Source organism: Amblyomma americanum, chromosome 11 (genome assembly GCF_052857255.1).
Source record: "Amblyomma americanum isolate KBUSLIRL-KWMA chromosome 11, ASM5285725v1, whole genome shotgun sequence".
Taxonomy (NCBI): domain Eukaryota; kingdom Metazoa; phylum Arthropoda; class Arachnida; order Ixodida; family Ixodidae; genus Amblyomma; species Amblyomma americanum.
In genome coordinates this window covers 96,238,204-96,261,064 of record NC_135507.1, presented here as the reverse complement: position 1 = coordinate 96,261,064, position 22,861 = coordinate 96,238,204, and the positions used below count along the sequence as shown (strand labels likewise).

The window sequence follows — 22,861 nt, the reverse complement described above, 5'->3', positions numbered from 1 at the left end:
CGGAAAAAATGAAATTCAACATCTAGCTGCGACCAAGAGCGACACCAGTGTGTACGTAGAGAGCAGCACATTCTGCAAGAAACGTTCCATGGCCACAAAAATGCAAAATACTATAAAGAAAGTTGCAAGCATGTTCCAATGAGAAAGTACACCGCGGAAGCAACGGTTGTGTCCTCGAGTAACTTAGTACAGCAAACCGGCACTCAAAATAAGATGAATGAAAAGTGGTAAGGTGACGCAGGCGCCGCTAGTGGCTCAATATGGTACAACACAAAAAAAGTTAGAAATCGGTGCACGAAGTAAACCTCACATGAAAACCCTTCACACAAATGTCCGTGATGCGCCCCACGCGACAGCAGCCGCCGTGCCTCAGAGGAACGCACACTTTTGCTCCGGGTTCATGGGTGACCCTGCGGGGCAGCTGAAAGCTTTGGCAAACGGCTCGAAGTTGCGCAAGGCTTCGGTGCATTCAGGCGACAAGCGATAGTGGTCGCCTCTCTCCCAGCAGGTCACGTGGCAGGCCGAGAGGAAGAAGACCTGCTCGGCGCTGTACTCTTCCAGGCCCGGCAGGCGCAGGTCCCGATCTTCTCTGCGGAAGCGGAGGTAGGCCGCGTGCGCTATCTTCAGCGCCGGGAGGAGAGGGAAAAGTGCCGTCACGTTGCCGCCGGAAGTGACGTCGGCCGAACACCGGCCCAGCTCCCACAGTGCTCGTCCGGGCGTGCTGATGTTCTGGGTGTTCCCTTCGCCAGGTTCGAGGGCGGACGACGCCGGATTCCACGGTGTCTGGGCCATGTCGTCGCTGAGCAGAACCGTGAGCGCGTTGATGGTGCGCACGAGCTGCGAGAACCCATGTGGTGGAAGGCAAAAAAGAACGTGCTGTTATTGATGCTGCTGAGAAACACCAACACAATTCCAAGATTGCAACTGGGACCGTGAGATACAGCTTATTGAAAAATTTTCATGTTGCACCGTTCTATTGTTTGCCCATCCCTTTGCTTGCAGCAGTATAAGATCGAATATGCCGTGGATTTTATATTCGAAATTCTTTGATTAATATTGTTTGGTCTTGTGGGGTTTAACGTCCCAAGCGACTAAGGCTATAACGGACGCCGTAGTGGAGGGCTGCGGATAATTTAAACCATGTGGGATTCTTCAACGCCCTCTGAGGTCGCACAGTACCCGAGCCTCTAGCATTTCGCCTCAATCGAAATGCGACTACCGCGGCCCGGGTCGAACGAGCATCTTTCGCATCAGCAGCCGAGCACCATAACTAGTGAGCCATCGCGGCTAATGTTAATGCTGCGCGAACGTATGCAACAGCAATGAGTATTTACAGCGTGATGCTGGACATGCACTTCATGGGGACTTTGCCCCCTTTGGGTTGCTTTCTCGCGATGAACAAACCAATTAACCCTCGGCCCCCAGTTCCCAGTGGCTGCGGAAAAACTGACCAAGGTGGCGGTCAGACCTGTGACGCAGCGGAGGGTGCTACGAATTTCTTTCTCCGGACAGGCCGCCGTTTGGAATAAGGGTAACGGAGTGGATTCCAAGAGAAGGCAAGCGTAGCAGGGGCGGCAGAAGGTTAGGTAGGCGGATTAGATTAAGTTTGCAGACATTGAGTGGATGCAGCTGGCAAAGGACAGGGTTAATTGGAGAGACATGCAAGAGGCCTTTGCCCTGCAGTGAGCGTAGTCAGGCCAATGATGATGATGAACGCTCCGTAGTAAAGGTCTATCAGGAGAGGGCGCCGGCATCGCAGCGACACAACAGCCACGGACAGCGTGCGCGCGCTGGGGAACTGCGGGCGCTGACGTTTCGCTGCGACGCTCCGCTTTTAGGGCCCATTTACACTTCAGAATCGCAGAGGTCGCGCGACAGTTTTGGTCGAAAAGCGAAAGTCGCAAACGGTCGCGTTGGTCGAAAAGCGACAGTCGCAGGTCAGTCGCTCGCTGCTCGATTTTGCAGCCCCGCGACTGCGAGTCGCAAACCACTGAACCAAGCAGCGAGCGAGCCGAGCTTTCGGCAACGACGCCGCTCGCGGGTGCGCCGAGCGACGAGCTGCGCGATCTGCTCCTTGGCTGACGTAGTCGTCGCTAAGCCTAGCCGTTTTCACATGGATGCCGCAGCTGAGGGCGTTTCGGAACTGACCAGCGCTGTAACCAAGATGCTACTTTTGTCACGGCTTTATTGCGAACCCCGTCTCATGGTAATATAAAAATATGCTCGATTCCCGCGACGCCTTCAGCAGCGGAGAAAACAGGGGCCAGGCGATCGAGCCGCTTTGGCCAACGGCAGCAAAGCGGCTATGAGAATAAATTTGCTTATACGCAGCAGCTCCATATTGGCCAACGATCCTCAAAATTAATTCATTTTTGAAATAAGACTTCCGAGAACATATGAACGCGAGCAAACAACATAATAGCGCATTTTTCTGACGCTAGCAGCTGGCATCCAGGTTGGCTGGCAGGCCGCTGGTAAGGTCGCGGTGCACATTGCCGCTATATCTTCCTCTTCGCTCAGGTCATCGCAGTACATTGCTAATATCGAGTGACCAGAGCACTTTCAAGGGCCAAGCGCGCGCGCGCAGGAGACGCAAAGTAGACGAAACTTTCGAAAGCGCGGGAACGGCGTCATCCCAAGAGTTCTCATTTCAAACGAGAATCGAACGAGAAGCCGACCCGCAGGTCGCCCTTGCAAGTGTGAACATCGGTGTTGTCGAACTGCGGTGTAGTCGCAGGCGACTGCTGGTCGCGCGATCTCTGCGACTCTCAAGTGTGAATGAGCCCTTAGCCAGCGAGACGACGCCATAGGGAAGAACTTTCTCATCTTGCCCTGTCCGGCCGTGGAGTTTCTACCTTGCCCTGGCCCTAGCCCTAACCCTAGGGCATTCGCCCTAGCACGGGCGAACGTTCGCTAGTAAGAGTGCTGCTAATTTGGACGACCTGGATTCCTTAGCGAGTCTTCTTGCTGGCTGGCGTTATGTTGCTGTAGCAATAAATGCCAGCTTGTGTCAACCACAGTGTCGTTCCTTTGTTTCCCTCAGAGCAAGGCCCGCCGTGGTCGCCGTGCACTCGGCAGTGCACGCAACAACGGGGTGGGGTCCGGAGGTTTTAAATGGGTCAGTCGCCATTAAGCGGGGAAAGGTATTTAACCCCCTATTTCAGCCCCACAACTAGTGCAGTGAATGGGGAGCACTCGCACCTTTCGTCGCCTCTGTCATTTTGAGTGGAAATAGGAGGTACCAGCGGACAAGTTCTAAGAGGCGTTCTGTTGCCTATTTGGCGTAGTGAAGTTCTGCAATCGATAACGAACCCGGCAAATGGAACAGCCTGCCATCTCTATGCTGTGACTTCACAGGCAGAGTCTCAGATGGTATACTGTGAAAACACAAATATCAGAGAAAATTTACGTTAGAAAATGGAGCTCCAAAATGCCGAAGTGCCCTCCTGGACCAGTTAGCTCAAGAAGTTTACAGGCTACCGTCTTTCTTTTCCCGAGGTTCTAAAGAAAATTTCTTCACTAGTAATCTAATTATCTAGAGTAGTGTCCAAGGAAAAAATAATTGAGATTAAAAGCTTTCCCTGCTGGAGCCGCCGCGGTGGCTTAGTGGTTATGGCGCTCGGCTGCTGGCACGAAAGACGCGGGTTCGATCTTGGCCGCGGCCGTCGAGTTTCAATGGAAGCGGAATTCTAGAGGCCCATGTACTGTGGGTTGTCAGAGGACGTTAAAGAAGCCCAGGTAGTAGAAATTTCCGGAGACCTCAACTTCGGGGTGCCTCTTAGCCTGAGTCACTTTGGGACGTTAAACCCCATAAATCAAATTAAACCAGCTTCCCCTTCTGGATTCGCACCGTCCTTTGGTTGGCGAAACGCTTGCTTCTGAGGCACTTTGCACATGCCCGCAAATGCCAGCTGAAGGGACGGGACGGATACGAAGAGCGGATCGGGCGATCTTGTGTCGTCCTGTCTACTCATGCCGTCTTCAAGGTTCCTTCGGCTGGCAGTATTGTTTGCTAGCCTTATGTCAAAGACATGGTGCTTTCTCAGTGTAGATAACGGCGTAAGGACATTTGTTACCTGCATGGCGTACATGAATCCGAGGCCCCCGTAGGCCATGGCGTCCGTGCCTTCATCAGCGTAGTACGGTGCGGCAAGCGCTGCCACGGCGACGGAAACCACATTCGTCGTGGGGTTGTATGCAGCCAGGTGGGCCGACTGCAAGCGAAACAACCGCAGGCTCGCCTGGTACTCTTCACTGCCGAGCGACTTCTGCAGCTGCTCACGACTTAGGCGCCAGTGGTCGAAGAAGCTCCGCGCCGTTGGGTAGTCACGCCCGTACAAGACTTCTAGGCTCGTATTTGTCATGTACTCTTCCGGAGTCCATATCACAGTGGTGCTGTTCTGGAGCTGGGTGGCGACAGCGCGGACGGCTCTGATGTCCAGGGTGGACCAGGCGGCGACCTCTGTTAGCGCCGTCTTGTGTACATTGGTCAAGAGGCCCGAAACGACGAGCCTTTGAGCTTTGATCATTATGCTGTTGTCGGCGCCGGAAAAAAGCACCGTGTACACGAGGGCAGCGTACATACCGCAAGCCAGCGGGAACAAGAATGCGGAGAGCGGGTGTTTTATGAACAGTTGTCGCACTGAGTTGCTGGTCATAGGGCCGAGGTACTGAATGAGCCACCACACGGCGAGGAAGGTGACCTCCCGGGCCGAGTAAGAAGCGAAGATGACGCGCATGGCATCCAGCAGGTAGCCGTTGGTGACGATCAGTGTGTCCTCTTCACTGAGAGGAGGCTTCGCGTTGAAGGCGGATTGCAGGGCGTCGACCCAGTCACGAGCTCGCAGTTTTGGCACCAGATGTGGCAACTGATGAATCACCAGAAAACGAGGCTTCGCGTGCATCGCGTTGAAGAAGATCGACAGGTTTCCGAGCACAGAGCGCTGAATGTCGTTGCTTGCCAACACGAACTCTACGAATGCCGGCAAGGCGGCTCTTTCTCCAAATATGCCGGATAAATACCAGCTGGCGACTGATTTATAGAACCCGCTGTATTTATTAACCTCCGCATTGATCGTTTCCAAAACGAACGCCATACCCGATGGGCTCATGGATACCGACCGCCGGTCGGGGGCGCCGTGCCATGGCTCTATGAGGTCAACAAAGAACCACAAAGGCGTGGCCCACAGGACGGACAGGTTCACCAGAGCCCGTAGAGGCACTGTGTAATCGTCAGGGTCTCCAAGCCGAGCATCGGTGGGGTCCAGCAGCCACGGAAACAGCTCTTTCCTCATGAATTCAACGAGGTTTTTCGAGTCGTCGACGCCTGCTGTGAATTCTCCCAGGCGTAAGCATGCATCCAACATCAGCCTCACACGTTTCGTTACAGGGAGACTGGGTTCCTCGCGAAGGTGGGCTCGTTCCAGAAGCCAGTTCACCAAGCGAAAAGTTGCCGTCGACACAGCAGGCCGGGTGTCGTTGTGGAGCCATCCGGAGCACACATACTGGCCGAAATCTTGGCAAGCCTCGTGGCTCTGGATTCGTTTCAGGCCCAGCGCCTGCGCATGGTCCAAGCAAGCCCGTGTGGTGCAAACCGCGTGTACGACGCGAGGCCTGGGCTTCGTGTTTACGAAGTGGAGGACGACTGCGACGACGACGGCGGCCATGAAAACCACACATGCGATAGCTGCCGTCTTCTGGAGGGCGTTTTCTTTTGCTCCATATGATTCGGCGGGCGGTGATGAAAACGGAGACCCAACGTTGGCCTGCGAAAGAGCATTTTATGTGTGAACTCTGCAGAGCCAGAAGGGGTTAAGTTTAAAGGTATGCAGACATTGATCAATGGCGATGTCATGTAGCTGCGATGCTGCTATCGGCAGAAACTAATCGAAGTTAAATAGCCACCGGAATTTGATTGCCTACAATCGCCACTGCCTCTTCATTTCGCTTCGGTATGAGTGATCGTGGTTTCGGTCAGAGCAGCACTAAATGACGGGGCGGTCTATCGATCCCGCCTAATTCTCACACCTGTTCTGCTCCCCCGCCCCTATTGCTAAGCCTTCGCATTCTTCGCTACGGTCTTGAAAAAAGTACGCGTGGCCTAATTAAAATTCGTTATTTTCAGTCGGACTTAATTGTACTATAAAGAAACATTGAGGAAAAATTCATATATTGTTTATATGTAAAAACTGATTCTGCGGCTAATCTGTCTCCGTGGACTTTGGTACTGGAGCAACCGAGGATTTATAGGGAGAGAACAGGAATTACAAAATCTCCCCCTTAGTAAAAAGGACTCGTGAGGTCTTTATCGAATAGTACGGGTTGTCAATGGTTTGAAATTGATATATTTCAATGTCGTAGCCTCTGCGACCCGCACCTAAAAATTGGTGTCGACGCTCGCATTTTATTTGCGAATTGAGCCGATGATTGCGACACCTAAATTTCGTTTGCGGGGATTGTGGCCTCTTTGTGAACAGATTGCACTGCATCATAGATACAGGCTGACTTCTATTTGTCCTCAATGTCGTTTTAACGATTGAGAAAGTAATGAAAAAAAGATAGCAAATTGGGCTCAAGTTGAACAAACCGTAAATGTTGGCGTAGCAGGTTCCAGTTAGTGATGGCCCTGGTTCCTATAATCTCCAAAGTGTTACCATCCTTCTACACAAAGCATGGTTTACATCTGAAAGTAGCTTTAAAAGCGAAAATTGTGGCGCTCCCTTCCTTTACACTGTACAGTTGTGGACGTAAGTAAAAAGAGCACGGTATTGTGCTCTAATTGCAATCATGTCTTCCCTACTCGACATGAAGAAAGCTTATGTATTCTTAAGAACGCACACTAGCGCCTACTCCCACGCAGTTCGTGGACGCTATGCACATTGCCAACAATTTTGAACAAAAGCATTTTTGAGCGGGAAGCCTTTTATGAACGCATGTTTTTAGATAATGTAAGATTTCACTATAACAACCACTACATGTTCAGATCAATGGACGGCAGTCTTAAATTTTTGCTTCTAGTAACGTTTTTGCTATCGCGAAAAGCGAACCTCATTGGTTTTCAATAGGAGTTTTATTTTCGATGCGACTGACTGAAACGCTTTGAAAGTTAAATTTTCCTAGAAATGAGAATAATGGACCATAAATTTCAATATTACCGTAAAAATATCTCACAATTTGGCAATTTTCAAAATTTTTGTCCGAAATTACTGTACTTATAAAGACGACAGCGCAAAGTAAACACGTACCCACAAGGAAGCTTTAAACCGCTAGAAAACGTTTCAATAAGGAGAACAAGTCCCCTTGCCAAGCATTCGCTGAGCCTTCTCTCTCACCTGTAGTTCATTTTGTGCTACCCAGATTTCTTCTTCCCTCTCCTTCCAGTACCTTGCATAAACAGGTGAGACGTTCAAATCAGCATTTGGAATACCCAGTTTCGATAAAGCGTGCCACTTTTACGATACTGTAGTAGCTGCTAGCGTCGGCGTATACTTCTCGCACATCTACGTCAATGGTCTTTATACCATTGTGGAATATTTCGCTAGTTTTCAACATGACACAACACAGAGTTTTCCGTTGCTACTCTAATGCAAACGCCGTCAGCGTCGGCTCATCGAGCCTAGAGTGGAACCCCGGAGCATATTTAAAGAGAAACTGGATAAGTTTTAGAAATCGACGGCCTTAAAAGAGTCGAATGCACGAAACTTGCAGTTAAAGCATGCGAAGTCTTGTTGGGCTAGCATTTGAAATGGAGACGTAATCGCCGATTGAAATGGCGACGACCTTCAAGCTTCTCCGCAGCGCACAACGCCAAGTAGGGGCCTAACAATGACGTCATTAGAGGTATCGGTACATTTTCAACGCATAAACAATTACTTTGAAGAAAAAAATTTAATTCCACCGAAGGGAATGCCCGCCAAGCGTTGTTTGGCACCATCCAATGAGGCACGCCAGAGTGTCGATGACGGCAGAGACAACTTGAAATCATACCTTCCGTGACGGTCAAACTTAACTTCCCCGCACCCTTCTAATGCTTAGAGAAGGACAAAATTCAGCCGTTTGTTACATCACTGTTTTAAATGCTAGTGCAAAAACACTCGGCATGCTTTTCCTCCAGCCTATATAGATTATATTCCTTGAATATCGCGTAATTCTAAAAAAAAGTTATGCAGTTGCCCTTCAACGCCCAAATTTGGCGCAGTTTTTGAAGCTTTTCATTTTTGCATGCCTCCGTTATCCAAGTGCACCACAGAAAGCTAACCCAGAGGGTATCAATTAATAAAAAAGAGCTTGTATATTGAAATCTTGCGCATAACTTCAGAACGAACGAACGAACGAACGGGGACGATACAGCGGGCCAGAGAAATAAGCCTAAAGTTTGCCACAGAGCCTCGGTACAGTGCATGGCTGCTTTCAAGTTATCTTCGGCTGTCCATGTCACTTTTTCGGCAGCTGAGAGTGTTTAACGCTTCCTATGCGGAAATCATGTTGTTTGCATGAAATGATGTCACCGTCATGTGAGGACCAGGTCTTGCATTTATACAAGTCCACCACATGACCGGCAAGGCAACCGATGATCGTTAAGGGTAACGGACCAGATACCAAGAGAAGGCAAGCGTAGCAGGGAGAAGAATGCTAAGTTGGCGGATGAGATTGAGATGCATAGGGTGGGCGCAGCTGGCAAAGGACAGAGTTAATTGGAGAGATATGGGAAAGGCCCTTGTCCTGCAGTGGGCGTAGTCAGGATGACGATGACCACATGATCTATTTAAACCGGTGAAGTGATGTCATGCGACGCACTAACTGGCGAATAGGCACGTGTTCCAATAACCCACTTAATGCATGACTATGATCTTCTTACGGCACACAATCCCTATGACGTCATTACTCGACGTGATCCTTCCTTGGAATGAATGCGACCCCCGAGACCCAAAAAGCTAACCTATCAACAGGGGACGATCAATCACGTGTCATTACGTGAAAGACCTATATAATTTTTTGATCTATTGGATTGAAGATCCTAGACGACTTAACAGCTCGAACCACTCAAAGCACTCTTTTCTGAGTTTCAACATTGCTGCTGAAAGCGTTGTGCTTCTGACAACAATGAAACAACGTTCAGAGAGCATTTCGTTGATTTGCAGCCATAAGGCTAGGAGGGCTATGCAAGAAGGAAAAGCCGTACCATTTCCTGGAGTCTGTTGAGCGCTTCCGCCGCCTCAGCAGAACTCTGCTTCGTCTTGCGTGATCCTAGTGGAAGAAATGATGGCACAAGATAAAAACGCCGTTAATGTTTTTTTTATTCAAACAGCTGACGTTAATAAGGTGTTAAAAACATTTTATTATGCTCGGGTAAATATGCTTTTCCTTTTTATTAGAAAAAATAATTACGATTGTCCAAAAATAATGCCCTCATCTTACTCCACCTTTGTTAACAAAATAGTGTGCTGAAATTTCACACGCTGACAAAAATTTGCCTGTCGCATATGTGTGTCCACTTTCAGCTCCGTCACAGAGACGGCGCCGCTCTATCAGTTCCAAGAAAATGGCGTCGGTGTTTCACGCACGTTGTAAACAGCGAGCTTTAATTGAATTTCTTGTTTCTGCAAAGCAAACTGTGCGTCGTATTCAGGAACGCTTCTGCGTTGTCTATGGAAGCTCTGCACTCGACAGAAGTCCCGTTGGACACCGGATTAAGTGAGCCAAAGCTTCAGGAAGCGCTGAAACAGATCTACACTCTTTCACGTGGTCTGGGCGACCCTCCACTCCAACCAGTCCAGAAACCGCTGGAGCGTCCCGTCTCCATCATCCGTGCTGACCGGCGATTTACAGTTCCTCAGTTGGCATAGGAGCAGTCCGTAATCATTTAGACTCTTGGATACTCCAAGGTTTGCTCTGCCGCATGAGTGGCTCAGTGGTTATGGCGCTCGGCTGATGACCCTGAAGACGCGGGTTCGATACCGGCCGCGGCGGTCGCATTTCGATGGAGGCGAAATTCTAGAGGCCGATGTTAAGAACCCCAGGTGGTCGAAACTTCCGCAGCCCTTCAATACGGCTTCCCTCATAGCCTGAGTCGGTTCGGGACGTTAAACCCTCATAAACTAAACTGAGGTTTGGTCTAGGTGGGTTCCACGAAGCTTCACAACTGAGCATAAAGAGCAAAGAAAGGTAATTTGTTCCGAGATACTGGAGCGTTTCGATGCTGAACAGGATGATATCTTTTTTTGTGAGATAGTGACTGGTGGTCGAACCTTGGCTCATCATTTTGAGCCAGAAAAAAAAACGACAATCGATTGGATGGTGCCGTTCATGTTTGCCAAGGAGAAGAAAGTTTAAAGCGCCTGAGTAGACCGGAAAAGTCTTGATCACTGTTTTTTTTACATTGATGGACTAATCCTTCTTCATGCGCTGCCTAAAAGCGAGACAATAAATTCGGACACTTACATAAAAACCCCACTGAAACTAAAGCAGCGTTACCACCGTCACCGAAGTAAAATAGTGCGACTTAGATTGTTCTCCATCACGACAACGCCCGCCCTCACGCTAGCCTGAAAATAAAAAAAAAGAAGTGACTTCCAAATTTCAATGTAATGTACCGCCCCTATTAAATTACTCTCCTGACTTAACACAATGGGATTTTGGTCTTTTCGGGACGCTGAAAGATGTGCTCCGTGGATCCAGATTTCAGGACGACGAAAGCGTCATTCACGCCGTGAAAGCATGGTTGCACCAGGAGGAAAAAGCTGGTACAAAGAAAGCATGCACACCCTTGTTCACAGCGACTTAATGTCATACAAGTTGACCGAGATTACATCGAAATAATATACAGATCCGGCAGACATGCCGCTTTTATATATTCTTTGTGAATTATCAATTTTTACCAAGACCCTGTTTGAGCAAACAAAATGAGGGGGCGTTACTTTTTGGACAACATCAGTAGATTCAGTGTGGCAGCTGAGCGCTCGAAAAGTGCAAGCTGGGCCTCACAAGCACCACTGGTGGCAGCACCTGTCATCGCAGAGTAGTGCCGCATCGCTTGACCACTACAGAACTGCGCCAGGAATATTGTGAGCGTTTGCAGCGATCTATGGAAGTCAATGCTTTTTTTTTATTGGATTGCTAAAGTAATTCTTATTTCTTGACCCGAAATGAACCTGCCTTCTGTCCAGCAGGGATTTGAAATGCAGTCGGCATCATTTACTTAGTGAAGGAAGCTCCAGGCGCTTAGAAATAAAGTTTGTGGACGCCTTTCTGTAAGCGGACATCAGAGCACGGTACACGTGAAAGCGTATTATGCGATGACAGTGCCCTAAAAAGAGGATTAAATCTAAGCCGTATGCTATGAAGCAAGTTTGTTTCTAGCGAGCACACAGCGCTAGCGTGCTGCGATGCGTGAGGGAGTAGCGTTGCATACGAGCGACCCCTGAAAATACGGGACAGTAGGCGCTAGCTTTCGGCGGCTAGAGTAGCTAGCGTACACTGCACCCGCTTGCATTCGGTCTGGCTGCTTTTGAGTACGGCCGCTGTTTTGGTTTCGGTTCATGGTGCTTGGTCACGTTAGCAGATGCCATAGCGTTCATGGGTACGCGAACACCCGAAATAGCGAGGCTTCTCTCCCTTTTAGTGCTAAAGCAGGAATCTTCTCTTGGGCACGAGACCACACGCGACAGAGCACAAGAGCATTATGCAATCGCCGCAGTCGATCATGCATCATGTTGAACTGCAAAACAGTCTCGTGCTGTTCATTGCACATTGCCGACTTGATTAACTTCCATTTGCTGCGCGAAAAGATCAGATCAGCTTAACCTCGATCAGAGCTTAACCCGAGCCTAATATCGTCGCCAGACGTGCCGACGACCCAGCTAAGCAAAACCAGCAGCCAATCGGGCTTAACACATGCTTTCGCCCGTCTACTCCATTAAATAACATTAAAACCAGTCCATTTTTCTTGATTTCAACCTTTGGGTGCCCTAGTTTTTTTTTTCTCTCTTATTGTATTGGGTGCACGTGGATGGGGTTTAACGTTCCAAAGCGAATCACGTTATGAAAGATGCCGTAGTAAACGGGTGCGGATAATTTCGACTCCCTGGGGTCCTTAAACGTGCACTACATCGCACAGTACACGGGCCTCTAGAATTTCGATGGAGGCGAAATTCTAACGCTGCGGCCGGGATTGAACCCACGTTCTTCGGGTCAGCAGCCGAGCGCCATAACCACTGAGACACCGCGGCGGCTATTATATTATTTTTATGATATTCTTCAAGTTGATCCTACTACCGTTTAATATTACCTTCGTCAATATTCTGCCGGTAAGTGCTCCTGTCAATTGGGAGCTGAACCAGAAGTGAGGGGTGTCCCACAAAATATTGTACAGCTGGTAGCCAACTTCCCGTGATAAAGAGTAACACCGAGGCCTTCCACGACGCCACCTCTCCTAGGCCATGTCAACATTCGGGACGTTATAAACCCCCTAGATAACCTACCATACCCTACCCACCAACGCAGCACTCACTGGGACCGCCTTGACCTGGTGGCGAGCATGCCTTGGGCTTCGTGGGATCCGGGGAGCAAGCGGGCATCCCCGGCATTGACGGCATGCTGACCGCGGCCTGTGGTGCTGGCGATGCCGCAGGCGAGGCAGCCATGCTGGAAATGTCCTGAGGTAGGGCGTCGGTGTCAGGCTCCTCGCTCTTACGGGCGCATGGCAACGGAGACGGTGCTTCGCTGCTGGGTGACCTGCCGAGGAAGAAATAACGAGCAGGGGTTCTCCGACCAAACAATGTACAGCTCTGGGATACGAAATTTCGGCGCCTTGTGCTGTCGGAGGTCTGGTCAAAAGATTTTTTCGCCTCTCTAGCAGGTTGCCGCAGCTTTAATTTCAGTTGCTGAACGTATGATCAATAAAGCATCTACTATTCCGTAGTTGTCAGCCTGAGAATACGACCTTGATTCCAGCTGTAGGTAGCCAAAAATGAATATGATTTGAAAATGCGCCCTTTAGTACGTATGAAACGGATCATAGTGGAAATAACTTTTCGTAATCTTAATGCTAATTTCACGTGACCTCAAATATTACCCTCACCTAACCTCGATTCGCAAGCATGAAACTTTGAGCTCGCAACAACAGGCAACATGCAAACATTTCACAGTTGAAATGGTCGATTTGTTTGGAGGGAAAAAAAATGAATGTTGGCTGATACGTTTTGCCCCTGTTTTCTACAGCACACAGATCACGCAGTGGAAGACGTCAGTTCACACGTGATTTTACTTAGGATAGAATATGGCCTACATAACGACATCACCAATCACGTAGCTGTAACTCTCGTGTCTAGCGTACTTAAAAGCGCCCATTACATTTCTGATCACATCCAGGAAACCAGGTCGGTCCGCGTGAGACAGGAATGGTTTGCTGTCATTCCCAGTGTCTTGATTATTGGGCTGATTTCATTTCCTTTTTGCTACTTACTGCCAGCTCAGCTCATAGGCTGCTCTGTTGCCAGTCTCCTTTCTGATTTGCACGACGTGTCATGAAAAGATGGCCTGAGGCAATATCCTTTGCCTCCGACGCAGTAAAGCTGGTCAAGCTATCGCAATAAAGGCCGAGTTTGGGTGAGTTGGTTCACCATGCTGAACGTAAAAACGCAAAAAACAAGGACGAAAAAAAGACACACAACACGAGCGCTCGTGTTGTGTGTCTTATTCTCGTCCTTGTTTTTTGCGCTTTTACGTTCAACAAGCTATCGCTTTGCAATGTATAATTAGCTCAACACTCCATGAGGTTCTGATGGATGGCTGCGGACTCGGCTGTCTCCTATGGCAGCGATTCGATACCGAATACGTTTAGTACTGGTGAGAGAATAACTGATTTGGCTTTGCTCAGCTCTCGCTCACGGACCTCTTGGACAGCCCTGTTAGTGAAAATTGTTCCGCAAATGGCGTCACTGCTCGTATTATGCCATTAATGAAGGCTCTCGATTTCACCTCTTGGAAAATGAGCATGCCGAGCAGGACACCACAAAAGCGCACGCGGCCAAGACTATGTAGTGACCCTGCTGACCCATCTGGTGCGCGCTGCAATCCTGTAGAGAAGGTTCGAGTGAACATGAGGACGCGAACACAAGAAAGCCGTGGTCCAAGGCTACTTCGCTTCGATGGCCTCTTTCTGTGTGTGCGTCCTCATGTTCGCTGGTATCTTCTGCACAATCCGAGATTAATTCACTTGCAGGTCACGTGGTTTCGGTGGGTGTGGCTGATGCGGGATCGGTGAAGCATGCAGTGGTCAGTCCCTGCCTCAGGAGAGCGAAGTATATAATCAGGTGACCATAAAAGATGCTGGGGATTCAGCACTGTAGCTGCGCGTAATGGTTGATAAGAGGGTTACACGAATTTGTTTCCAATAGGAGTTCTTGTTCGCCTGGATCATCGATGTATGGTTTGAATACGCTGTATGTGTTCAGGTGACCCAGCAAAACACAGCTGAAATAAGTAATATATCCGACACACTCGCTCATAGTTCCCCTAGACTCTCGCGATGGCATGCTGATAACCCGTCCTGCGATCGATTGTTGTGCCATGTCAAAACAGGGGATAAATTAGCGGATGGTAACATGGCACTAGATCAGAGCATCACACCTGCGCAAAATAAAGAGGGAAGGGGTAAAAAGGAACTATTTGCTTAAATCAGAGCGCAGCACACAGTGGCACACCACCTGTGCGCCTGTGCAGAGGCGAAACATCGTGAAATCCACCACACGTCCCATTTGCAGGTCGGCGCCGTAAAATCTGGGACGTTCCTCACTCAGAGGTTCGAGCCTTTCGTTTCTGCGCTGGATTCGCTGAGTACTCGTCCGCTTTGGCACGTGCTTACGGGTAACAGGATTAGGGTTGACGCGAGCAGAGACGCGCGGGGCACTAAGCCACTTCAAGCGCTGAAAACTCCTAATGTTTGACCGCTCCGAGTACGGCGGCATGCCCAGCCCCTTGACCTGTGACAGCTGCAGCCTCTTTTGGGAAATGTGCAATATTTACCTTTTACGCGCTGTTGGCGTCGCAACAGACGGCGTGGATGGCGTCGTGCCGGGTTTCTGGCCGGGTGGCTGGACCTTGGCCTTCGGAGACCTGCCACGAACTTGGCCAGGACGGCTGCCGGGATTTGGCGAAGGCATGGCGGCTGGACGAGCTCGACGCGTTGCGTGCGGCCGGCTCTCGGAGAGGTCTTCTTCTGCCTTCTCTGTCGCGCGCAGTCAAACCCACGCGCACGGAAACCGGAGGCCTTTCTCTGCTTTCTTTCTTTTTAACACTTCTAGCAGCATGTGCTACTTCCGAAGCAGCTGTGTCGGTACTTACATATTATTTATTATTGCACAAATGAAATACCCTTCCTAATCTCTTCGCACGTGAGCGAAACGTCGAGTCGTAAGCGCTAACGAAAAATGCATTTCACATCCTTGGGGCATCCATGAACGTACATAAAATATTTTGCAGCCACAGCAGGAATGGTTCTGCGGATCCCTACGCTTTCAGAAGCATGCGACTGTGCTTTGTGATGCAAATTTAGCTTTATACATACGTAACACAACCCAAATTATCATCATCATCAACAGCAACCTCATTACGCCCACTGCAGGGCCAAGGAACCTCCAATATTGCCAATTAACCCGATCCTGTGTCAGCTGCGCCCACCCCTTTCGCGCAAACTGTTATATCAAAATTAGTTGAAATTGGGTTTTTTTGCGGGGGGGGGGGGAGGAATTCCCCCATCGCGGTGGCTCAGTGGGTAGGGCGCTCGGCTACTGATGCGGAGTTCCCGTGTTCGAACCCGACCGCGGCGGCTGCGTTTTTATGGAGGCAAGACGCTAAGGCGCCCGTGTGCTGTGCGATGTCAGTGCACGTTAATGATCCCCAGGTGGTCGAAATTACTCCGGAGCCCTCCACTACGGCACTTCTTCCTTTCTCCTTCCACTCCCTCCTTTACCCCTTCCCTTACGGCGCTGTTCAGGTGGACAACGATATATCAGACAGATACTGCGCCATTTCCTTTCTATCGCCTTGACTGCTGCATTACCTCCCCTGAGTGTCTTCCTTTGTAGTGAAATAAATGTACATTTTGTGCGTGTGAATGGTGTACCAGCACCAAGACCTTTGGGTTGTTCCTGGGCACCGAAAAAATAAAGATTGATTGATTGATTGATTGATTGATTGATTGATTGATTGATTATTATTATCATTATTATTATCATTATTATTATCATTATTATTATCATTATTATCATTATCATCATTATCATTATCATTATTATCATCATTATCATTATTAATATTATCATTATCATCATTATTATCATTATCATTATCATTATTATCATTATTATCATTATTATCATCATTATCATCATTATCATTATCATCATCATTACCATCATTATCATCATCATCATTATCATCATTATCATCATCATCATTATCATCATCATTATCATCATCATCATTATCATCATCATCATTATCATTATCATCATTATCATTATCATCATTATCATTATCATCATTATCATCATTATCATCATCATCATCATCATCATCATCATTGATAATATAGTTCATTGATAATATAGTTCACGTGATGATCCCATGTCATGTTTTGTGAAAAGTATACGCCCAGTGATTTAAAGTTTTTGACCACTTCAATTTCATAGTTATTAAACAAAATAGGAGGCAACTGCACATGTGTATGGCGGCGGTGAAATAAAACAGCCTTCGTTTTATTACTGTTAACTTTAAGACAGTTCATTTGTGCCCATGCATTAATTTTTGACAGTGCGCTATTTGCTCGACTAGCTAAATCTGCACATGATTCACCTGAAAAGAACAAGCTCGTGTCATCAGCATAGATTATGTCATGGGCCGTTTCATCGATGCGGTCTATCTCATTAATATAAAGGATGAACAGACATGGGCCCAGTATGCTTCCCTGCGGGACACCTGCTTTAATGGATTTTATTGAGGAATGTTCTCCTTCAATGACGGCAAATTGAAAACGGTATTGCAAGTAGGACATAATTAATTTGTTCGCGATGCCTCTTATGCCATAGTGATCAAGTTTTTGTAGCAGTAGTTCATGATTAATTAAGTCGAAGGCTTTTGAAAAATCCAAAAAAAAGGACAAGTACCATATTTCTGCATTAAAATTTTCCTAATATGAATTCTTTTTGGGCGAGTAATGCGAGTTCTGTAGATTTGTTTTTGCGAAAAGCATACTGTGAGGAGCTTATCAACTTAAAGCGGTCAGTGAATGAAGTAAGGCGTTTCAAAATTATTTTCTCCAAACCCTTGGAAAACACAGGTAGAATCGATATAGGACGGTAGTTGGACAAATCATTTCTGTTACCCTTTTTAAATACAACTTTTACTTTTGCAATTTGCATGCTTCGGGGAAAAATTCCCGTCGACAAACTAATATTCAAAATATGGGTAAGACAAGGTGCTAGTAAATCAATTACGTGTTTTACGGGCTTCATTTGAATATTGCCCGCGTCCGCGGCTCTGCTATTGCTCAGGACTAAAAAAGTGGCTACAACCTCACTATTTGAGACTGGCTCTAGAAATATGGTTGGATTACTTCGGTCATTCATATATTTTAGGTCAGAAGTGCTGGTGCTATGGTCCCAACTAACAGAAAGAAGTCATTGAAAGCGTTGGCTAACTCAGCGCCTTGAATTTCTGTCCCATCCGTAACTATATTAGTCACCGCTTCTGATGCACTATTAATTACAGTGTTAAGTGCCTTCCATACATTGTCTGTGCGTCCTTGTGTTGAGTTGAAAAGGTTAGAATAATATCGCTTTTTTGCATCACGAAGGTATTTAGTGACAAAATTTCTGTATTTCTTGAATTCCTTGAGCGCTTCGGGCGATTTACTAACAATAAATCTCTTAAACAGTTTATCCCGATGTTTCATAGGGTGAAGGCTTTCTTTATTTACCCATGGTTTCCGACTTTTTTGGCATATTTTAAACGCCTTGATTGGGAAACATGCCAAGTATATTTCAGAGAACTTTTCCATAAATAAATTGTATGCTAAGTTGGGGTCGCTCTCTGTAAACACATCGGTCCAGCTTACTCTGCTTAAGCAGTATCTAAAAGCAGGTAGCGTTTCAGGAGTTACGAGTCTGTAGGAATATTCAGAACGTAGTTGTTTAGGTGTATTATGAACTTGACTGACGAATAAAAATATAGGCAAGTGGTCGCTAATATTGTTAATTAAAGTGCCAGCTCTAACAAGGCAAGGATCTGAATTGCTTATAAACAGATCAAGAAGTGTTGCTGATTGTGGGGTGATTCGCGTGGGCGTCTTTATGTAGTTTTGACAGGAATGACAGTTTAGTAATGATTCTAGTTCTGTCTTATCACTGGTATAAGCTAACATGTTGATGCTGAAGTCACCACCTATAATAAGTGCGTATTTTCTTTCACTCACAAATTCTAAAAGAAAGTCTAAAAAAGAAAAGAACAGACGAAGAATATTTGAAGGAGGGCGGTGACAAACACAAAAAACAGAAGTACCACAACTAATAGCAAGCGTCTTGTAAAAAGGAGTGATGAAGCAAAATTCGGACATAAGTTCAGAATCTATTGAGTTTGAGATTAACATTGCTATGCCACCACCCCTCTTTCGTGTGCGATTCATGTAGTAAGATTTGTACATTGGAAATGCAAACACATCCTCTTCAGAGGCAAACCATGTTTCTGAAAACATCACGACATCGAAGCGTATTCGCGCCTCACTAAAAAAATAATCAAGTTCATCCTGCTTATTTCTACCCGATCTAAGATTAAAATGAACACAACTACAGCATCTTTGGCCATTGGTATCATATAAGCTTTTAAGATTTATGACATCTTCTTGCTCACTTGAGAAGGGAAGCATGATGAAAGGAAACTCAGAAGAAACATCAGGAGGCAGTGCCAAGTGAAATCATATCAGAGCTCATCAAGGTCAGCAGCACAACGAATGACAATGGCGCCATCGCCCTCTCTTTTTCTTAAGGAACCTTCCCGCTGCAATGCCAGGAAAAACGGTAATCATTTTTCTCTCTCCACTCTTTAGCGCAGCGAAGCAACTCTCTGTTTTGATGCGTCATGTTTTCAGTGATATAAACACCAGATGAATCATTTCTAAGGGCTTTCCGCTTTTCCAGCCACTGATCACGGGTTGGCTCTTGGGCAAACCGCAAAATAATCCGAGGCACTTTATTCGGTTTTGAGGGAAGTCTATGAATAGCGCAGATGTCGTTCCCTGTCAGCTCTGGCAAGTCTACAGTCTTGGCTACATTGTTCAACTTAGACAGCAAGTCCTCGTTTGGGGTAGCTTGGATGCCGTGAACTTCTATGTTTTGCTTCCTGCTTCGAAACTCAAGATCATTTACAGTGGCTTTCAGCTGCTGAATATCGCATGAAGGGCAGGCAGTCTCTAATTTGCCAACACGTCTGTTCAAGCTACTGATGTCTTTCTCTTATTTAATCTGCCGGTTCAGGATGTCATCATACTTCTGGGACAATAGCTCAATAGAATCCTTGATCTCCCCAACTTGAGTTGGCAGTCCTGCCAGAGCATCGAGCCTTCGAGTTAAATCTGCCAGAAAGATAGTTAGCTCAGAGTCCGTGCTCGCTTTGTCCCCACATTTCGATTTTGATGGACGGCAGGCTACACATCGCCATGTCCGGCGGCCGTTCTCGCCTTTGGTCTTAAAAGTTGACTCTGACCATCCAGAGCAACTACCAAGATGGTAAGAGGACTCACATTCGCTGCACTTCAGGACGCGTCCGTCATCTGGCAGGGGCTCGTCGCAGGACTGGCATGTGTTTGCCATGACAAGTAGTCCAGAGGCGCAACGAAGCACTCAGACACAAGGCATGTAATACTAGACAGCACTGAGCAAATCGCACAACACGGTGGCAACGGCGGTTGTAGCAGCGCGGCGTTTGACAGGAAAATAAGCGAATTTACCAACCTGGATAGGCAAAAAAGAGCAGATAAGTCAAGCGTCCTTCCACCACCGCCGCTGCCGCCCGTGTGTCGAGTTTCAAATCCGGCAACCGGAAACGCGACAACTTCCACGATGCCAGTGACGTCAGTCAAGGGGCGGTTCCGCAGCCGCAGCAGAAGTTTTCAGCTGAATTCTGGGGTGTGGAGAAGATTTGACGTTGAAGAACACGTTAAAAGAAGACGTCGCTTTGGAAAACAGCAGCAGGCATAACAGCTTCAGCAAGGCACGAAACGGTGACGCCTCCGCCAGCACACAAGTCGGAACCAACCTGGATAGGCAAAAAAGAGCAGATAAGTCAAGCGTCCGTCCACCACCGCCGCTGCCGCCCCTGTGTCGAGTTTCAAATCCGGCAACTGGAAACGCGACAACTTCACGATGCCAGTGACGTCAGTCAAGGGGCGGTTCCGCAGCCGCAGCAGAAGTTTTCAGGTGAATTCTGGATAGGCAAAAAAGAGCAGATAAGTCAAGCGTCCTTCCACCACCGCCGCTGCCGCCCGTGTGGGGCAATTTGGCAATTTGGCCTGCAATTTGGCCTGCAATTTAACCACCTTATGGGGCAATTTGGCCTGCAGGGAAGAGAGTGGAGGTATGGGAGGCCAGGAAGACCTAAGGTGGAGTCTGGGGCTACGGGACAAGCGCTACCAGGTGGGAGGTAGCTGGGAGCTCCCCGCCAGGCTGCTGAAAAATTCCGGGGAGCGTCCGATGCAGCCCTCAGGAGGCGGAGTTCAGCCTCGGCCTCAGCGCTCCGGGAGGACATTTCTGCAACCGGTGCCCTCAGAACGTCCAGCTCGCGGCATCGGGCGAGGACCGGTATATAGTGCAGTGTTTTAGCCACGCAGGTTTTTTGATAATACTGGCCGCCGAGGACCCATCATGTTGTGTGGGCTGCCTCGGGGTAGAGGACCACCCCCCTTCACTCACCGAAAGAGGCGAGTTCGATCCCGGCGTCGGCGGTCGAATTTCTATGAAGGCGAAATTCAAGAGGCCCGTGGGCTGAGCGATGCCAGTGCGCGTTAAAGAACCACAGGTGGTCGACATTTGCGGAGCCCTTCCCTACGGCGGCCGTCATAGCCCGAGTCGCTTTGGGATGTTAAACCCCCTAAACCAAAACCAAACCCTTCCCTCCCTTCTTTCATAGGCGTGCTCACCCCCTTCCACGCCCCCCCCCCTCCTCCCAGTCACTTACTTTAAGCGGGGCGCCAAGTTCTCCATGCCTTTACTCAGTCGGACCTGTCCCGTCATTGTTTACAGTGCAGTATTTTAGCCATGCAGGTTTTTTGACGATACTGGCTGCCGAGGACCCGTCATGTTGCGCTCCAAGAACTACTCACTTGCCGGGTCACTGTAAGGCGGTCTTTTCAGTCTCGAAGATACAAGGCGCAAGAGTGGACAGGACGAACGAAGTACGAACACGGACGAGGCGCTGACTGCAACTGTAGTTTGCAGATAAAGAAATACAAAGGAATCACATTTTCTGTGATTTAGAGAAGATGAAAATTCTTTCGGAAGCACATTGTTTGGTATTTTGATGCCTCATCGGTGCAGAACCTGCCTTATTCCTCCGATATGCTACACAGGAAACAAAAAATACTCATAATATTTTTGATATTGAAATAAATGTTTTATAATTATCCATTGCTCAGCTTATCTCCCCTTGGTCTTGTAAAGATGCCCTGTCAAGCAAAGAGCCGACCGACCAGCGTAGGCTCGTCGAGCGTGCCGAGAAGATAGAGGTTACCAGCGAGGCTATGGACTGAAGCCCTTGTTGAGACCCGTTCTGGCCAGCACGAACCCGCAAGACCAGCGACAGCTGCTCTAGCGGGCCTGCAGGATCGCGGCGGCGCATGGAGTCCTGGATTTAGGCCTCCACTCAGCAAGACAAGCGCCCAATATATCTTGTTGTTGGCCTCATAAAATGGCACATACCGACAAGGGGGATTGGATATAACCAGGCGGTGAGACTTGTTGCTGCTGCCTCAGAAGCGATGGCGCATACCCACGGTTTTGATCATCCAGGGTTTGGTGCAGATCCAAACAGGGGAAAGAATAAGCCGCCACCGTCTGCAAGACGTTGAAGTAACGAGCGTTAGCTGTTTGGTAGCGCCATCTATCACCCATGCTATGTATTACCACGTGATTGGGTTGCTGAGTGCTGACGTTACGGCATAGTTTCTTACTATTAACTAGAGGGAAAGCTGGCGGCGCTGCACCTGAACCTCTATGGGCGCGCAAAGCATCATGGGGCGATGAGCTACTTTGTGCGGGACAGCAGGTTTTTTTTTTTTAGCAACACAGAGTGGTGTTACTAAGACGTCCAATTCCGTATCCACGGCGCGCTCGACGCGCAGACGACTTCGGCGTAAAAATAGTGTGCAAAAGCCACAGTAGCGAAAACGCAAGAGCACACGATGCCAATAAAATGTTTGTTTTTTGAAATGCTATGGAAAAGCCTTTTAAAATGTTGAACCGACATTTTTTTTTTTTCAGAAACATATTTCGTTTTAAGAGTGCGCCTGTTAAACACGAAATATTGACTTTAGTGGTCTGAAATGCTTGGCAATAGGAGAGGAAGCCATCGCTTATTTTGAGCAAACTTTGCATTTACATTCTTTTCTGCTCGTTTGTCACGATTTACAGACAGGATATTGAAGGATAGGACATTCCTGATTATCGAACAACGTTTGTTTTTCATTAAATTCTCGCCAAAAGTTGTAGTTCTGAAGTGGGTAGCTCTCTGCCCCGTGATGCTTAGAGCGGCCATGGTGGTACAGGTGGTCTCGAGGAAGCTCCATGCAAACTCCCATACGCGGGGCGCCAAC

The 22,861-nt window shown here is 48.0% G+C and overlaps 1 protein-coding gene across 1 annotated transcript; it reads right to left on the bottom strand.

Moving 5' to 3' along the window:
* Positions 1-369: 369 nt before the first annotated feature.
* LOC144109815 (membrane metallo-endopeptidase-like 1) lies at positions 370-15,184 on the bottom strand. Its single transcript, XM_077642600.1, has 5 exons — positions 15,025-15,184; positions 12,509-12,732; positions 9,182-9,246; positions 4,077-5,558; positions 370-837 (listed from the first exon to the last, which is right to left on the bottom strand). Exons 1-5 carry the CDS (start codon positions 15,159-15,161, stop codon positions 370-372), a joined length of 2,376 nt encoding a protein of 791 aa, XP_077498726.1. The 5' UTR covers positions 15,162-15,184.
* Between the last annotated feature and the right edge of the window lie 7,677 nt (positions 15,185-22,861).

Excerpts from the sequence above, each read along its gene's own strand:
- LOC144109815 (XM_077642600.1), bottom strand. The coding sequence starts at position 15,161 with ATGCCTTCGCCAAATCCCGGCAGCCGTCCTGGCCAAGTTCGTGGCAGG. Across the intron at positions 5,559-9,181 it reads TCAACAGACTCCAGGAAATG|GCGCTGGGCCTGAAACGAAT; the intron begins GTACGGCTTTTC and ends GACCATGCGCAG. Across the intron at positions 838-4,076 it reads GATTCATGTACGCCATGCAG|CTCGTGCGCACCATCAACGC; the intron begins GTAACAAATGTC and ends GGGTTCTCGCAG.